Genomic DNA, 4,771 nt, shown 5'->3' on the forward strand with positions numbered 1-4,771 from the left:
GTATTCAAGAAACCAAGGTTCTCACTGATGCCTGCTTCTGGGAACAGAATTGGCCTACAATATTAACTCAATTTTTCTGCTCTAGAATATGATACTGAAAATCATAAGCAGATGTCAAATCTCAGTTCTTTGTGGAGATCTTACAATCACCAAATATGCTGTTTTCTCTTAGCTATAGGTTGATCAAAATTTCCACTAAAATGGCATCACTGAATTATTCATAAGGGTGCAAGTATAAACAAAGAAAGCCCTCACTCTCATGGTCGATGGCTTAGGAGAAATTTAAAACAGTTTTGCCAACTGAAACTGTGACTATGATGTGGAAGTTCATCCAAAAATGATACGGGAGTATATCCATGACAAGGCGAACAAATCCAAAGAACGTAGGTGAGAATGTAAAAATCATGGGCTTTTCACCTCAGGGCTGAGGGAGAATATGTGAAAGAGGGGCAACCTGGAATATGTCACTCATTTTCAGTTCCAAGTCTAGAAGCATGGTTACCAAAGAAAATTTATAATGAAAAATATGCCAAATTTTAAAACTAGCACACTGCTTATTTAACTAGAAACCATGACTGACATCAAATTTATAATAGATAAGAGTGTGTGAGTAAATGCAAGAAAAGACTACTTAGTCCTCAAAACACTGCATGCATTTTAAACAAACATTATTAATACACCAGTGACACTTTTGGTTAGCAAAGGAATGAATGATGCAAACTCAAAAATGATTAGCAAGTTCAGCACTCAGTAACTGTTAACTTGTCTTGGACCAAAAATGAAAATCCAATGCTACTGATAATCTGGACTAAATTAAGTTGACATTTAATATGAAATGAACTACTGACTACTGACAATACTTTCCATATGAGAAATGCAAGTCTACATTTGAAAAAGCTGTTATTTCTTTATGGGTCATAATTCCGAAAAAAGCACAAGAGAAATAGCAAAAGAGGACAATTAAATAAAAACTCAGCTAAGGCTTGAATTACAGAGCTTTCTGTCATGCTGGACACAAAAAACGTCCTCCCTGAATCAGGGACCCACTAAGAAGCATGCAAGGTGGCAGCCAACCAGCCAGCAGGTGATCATTTTCTTCTTTTGAGTTAAGAATGATGTTTCTAGGTTTTGTAAATACCACATAAGTAGGCTAATGTAAATTACAGATTTGCTGTAAAGCAAACTGTATTTTAATTATAGTACAATGTCATTTTGTATAATTTATAATTAATTTTGCATTGACATCTGTGATATTTTACCATAACTTACTGATTCTCCTTCATCCAAAATTGATGAGAACTAAGAGTTTTCCACAGGCTCTGTTTTAAATAAGATTTTCAAGATGAACATTAAACAAATGACACCCTTCCTAAATATTCAACATCATGATGTCTTTATATCTATGAGTTGTAACAGCCAGCTTCTTTAGTGGATTCTTTCCACACAAGGACTACACGTATCACTGTACTCTTCAATTTTAATTATTATATTCAAAGTGTAACAACCTAAAATATACATAAGATAAAAATGTCCTATCTGACAATGACTCACACGCACCATAATATAAAAGGAATAGAAATGCAAAAACAAATTAATAAAGAATGATTAAATATGACCAATATTCACCACCACAAGAACTGACATATCTGCCACTGAATCTGAACATCATACAATAATAGGTTCTCATTGCATTGCGATGCAATTCCTGTATTTTAGAATAAACAGTAGCATCATGCTAAAGATTTGGTCCATCTCTTAAAACACATTGCAGTTTTTCTTTCTGTGTCAATTCACCACATACAAATACAGTACAGCATTAAGCTCAATATTGTATCAGTAGAGCAACAGAACAATTTATAAATTGATATCAGTTTCAACAAAAAATAAACATTTTTGAAATATACTGCCATTACTTAAGCACCAGAATTCTAAAACGAATTTACTAATAAATCTGTAAATTTTACTATTATTCCTCTATTCCATAATTTTTCTTGAAAAGTCCTCCACTTCTTAAGTTTTCTGGGCACATATATATATTGCAAGTTTGGATAGTTTTTCAGTATAATGCACACATGGTCATCAATATCAGCAACAGATATGTTTTCGAGGACAGGTAGTATTAATGATGAGAGATGAATTGCTTTATTCCCATCTACTATCGCATGAAGACTATCAATTGCTAATGCACTAATACACAAGTTCTTTATATCACTGCAAGATGATAAAAACATCTGCATCAGTTCTATGTTATCTGGGTGAGATGCATTCAACATAAGCTGTAGAGTCTTGACTCTGGGTCTCTTCACAGGCTTCTCAAAAGAGGGATATGTTCGTTGATAAAAACCATTGCCTGTTATGGTTATATTCTCCAAATGAGGGCAAAGAGATAAGATGTTCATAATGTGTTGCTGAGTGGTTGTAGCCGTTATGTGTAATCTGAGGCCCAATGATCGCAATCTGTGTCCATATAGGCTTAGCACTGGAAGTAAAATAGATTCCAGATGGACTATGTCACCACCAGCTGTAAGTGATTCAATCTTACTGCAATCTGACAAAACATTAGTTAGAGTTTCAATAATTTGGGAAGCCCTTCCCTTACAAGGTCCTTTTAGCTCTGAGCGAGAACACTGGCAATCAGGGCTTCTTGCAAACACCAAAGAAACATCTTGAAGTCCAGGAAATAATTGTGGTAAGTATCCCACATCTACACTACAAATAAGTCTATCCGAAGCTGCACTTCTGTTGGAGTCCACAAGGTCTACTGTTGTTAAAAGTAAGCTTTCCAAGTTGTATTGTTTGCCACTCAAACCAGGTACCTTTGTAAGTGCATAATTATGGTTAAATTCATTCACACGCCAGTTCAGTGTCTTCAAGTTTGGATAGTAAGTTAGAATTGCAGTTTTTATAAAGCTATCATTCCAGCTCTGGTTTGAGTTCTGTCTTTGGTACCATAAATGCCTCAAGGCTGGAAACTGAGGTTCTAAACAACTATTCCTACCATCATGACTAGATATGTACTCTATCCATGGCCTGCCCAGTAAGGACACACAAAATGTATCTTTGGTCAAGGAACTGTAAGAATCAATTAGAACTAATTCTTCAAGTTGTTTTGAAAAGCATTTCAGATTACTTAAAGCAACAACATTAACACACTTCCCTGCCAGATGGATGCTTTTAATTTTTGTGCAACTGCTGAACAAGGCTTGCAACACTGATTTCATATCTTCAGCGTCTCTAAACTCGAACGCTAGAATCACTCGTTCCACTGGGAATGGCCCAAATGACTTGAGCACTCTAATAAAAGCATTAAGGTATGCTACATCAGACATAGAGTACTCAAAGACGAAATCACCCTCATTGTCTTCACTTACATTCTCACTGCCTTCCCATTCCACTCCTGTGCTTAAAACAAACTCCTCAAAGAGTAAAAGCTTCAATATAGAAGCTTTCAAAAAGTCTATCTGAGATTGACATGATACATACTCAGCAACTGATGCAATCCGTTGTTTTAACAACCACGATGCTGGGATGCTGATTCCACCTGAATTTGTACATTTTAAACTTGATAAATGTTCCTTCAAATCCACCTGAAATAAAAAATATATATCTATACTGCAAACTAAAAATACCTTGTAATTGATACCTAACTACATAAGCCTTGAAAGACAAACCATTTGGAATACAGTGGTTTATATATCACTGTATACCTGTACATAATTTTACTGGAAATTTGATTGATTTATGACTATTAAAGCTGTCATCACAACACCTAGGTTATTGAAGCTGTATTAAAATTAAATAGGGAACTAAAAAGATATATTTAAAAGGGGTTTTTATAGAAAATATCTAAAAATATGTACATCTAATCATATCTGTAAATTCATATATACTACACTGTACAGTATGTACATACAGTGTGTATATGCTTTAAAATTTGTTGGAGAGGCCAGCCTCCCTCACAAATATACAACTACTCCATATTACAATCCTCACTGAGAATTGTAGCTAGGATAAAATTTCCTTCTATGTCACGTCTCCAGGACAGGAACCTATGCTTTAGATGCCTAAGACTGGGACATTTGACCAGCAAATGTTTCACAGTCAAGGGCACGATACAGTCATCGCAGAATGGAGGATTTTCACCGGACATCAAGAACCCATGAGTGAGTCTTTTATGTCCAACCCTAAGCCATCCCAACATCATTTCTTGTCTCCACGGCATATAAGGATATTACCAAGGAGACACTTATGACATAATACTGCGCATTTTTTGATTCGTTAAAATATTTTCCCAGAGGGACTACCAAATCTTTTCAACTTTCTGATCTACTAGAGGATATATGTCCTGATATGATAATTGACATCTGGGTTCTGGGGAGGTGACTGCTGACTTAGCACATTGATCAGCTTGCTCATTCCCAACCACACCAACATGTGAAGGCACCCACCAAAAATTTTTTTCTTTACCTCTTCTTTCCACTAAAAGCAGCCATTCCAACATCTTTAAAATCAGAGGATTTAAAGAGTCACAATGTATAGTAAAATTATTTCATTCTGAGTTAAAATTTCCTTTAAGCCCTTTAAAATTGCATGCAGTTCTGCTATAAAAATAGATGCAACAGATAATAACCTCCCGCTTCTTTTTATATCAAGGACAGCCACTCCAAAGCTGACGCCAGCATCTGAGTTGAAGTCATCCATGAAAACTGTAACAGAGTTATCATACTGCAAGGAATGATCTAAGAATATTGACCGCATTGCCTCATTGGAC

General features: G+C 35.4%; 1 protein-coding gene across 3 annotated transcripts in view; it reads right to left on the reverse strand.

Moving 5' to 3' along the window:
* Nucleotides 1-1,459: 1,459 nt before the first annotated feature.
* Nucleotides 1,460-4,771, reverse strand: part of LOC136835229 (uncharacterized) — a 95,605-nt gene continuing 92,293 nt past the window's right edge. For all 3 annotated transcript variants that reach the window (XM_067098485.1, XM_067098484.1, XM_067098486.1), the window contains one exon: nt 1,460-3,587. In XM_067098485.1, the coding sequence (XP_066954586.1) occupies nt 1,929-3,587 (1,659 nt within the window). In that variant the 3' untranslated portion in view covers nt 1,460-1,928. The remainder of the gene's footprint in view (nt 3,588-4,771) is intronic.

This window comes from Macrobrachium rosenbergii, chromosome 55 (genome assembly GCF_040412425.1).
Source record: "Macrobrachium rosenbergii isolate ZJJX-2024 chromosome 55, ASM4041242v1, whole genome shotgun sequence".
Taxonomy (NCBI): Eukaryota; Metazoa; Arthropoda; class Malacostraca; order Decapoda; family Palaemonidae; genus Macrobrachium; species Macrobrachium rosenbergii.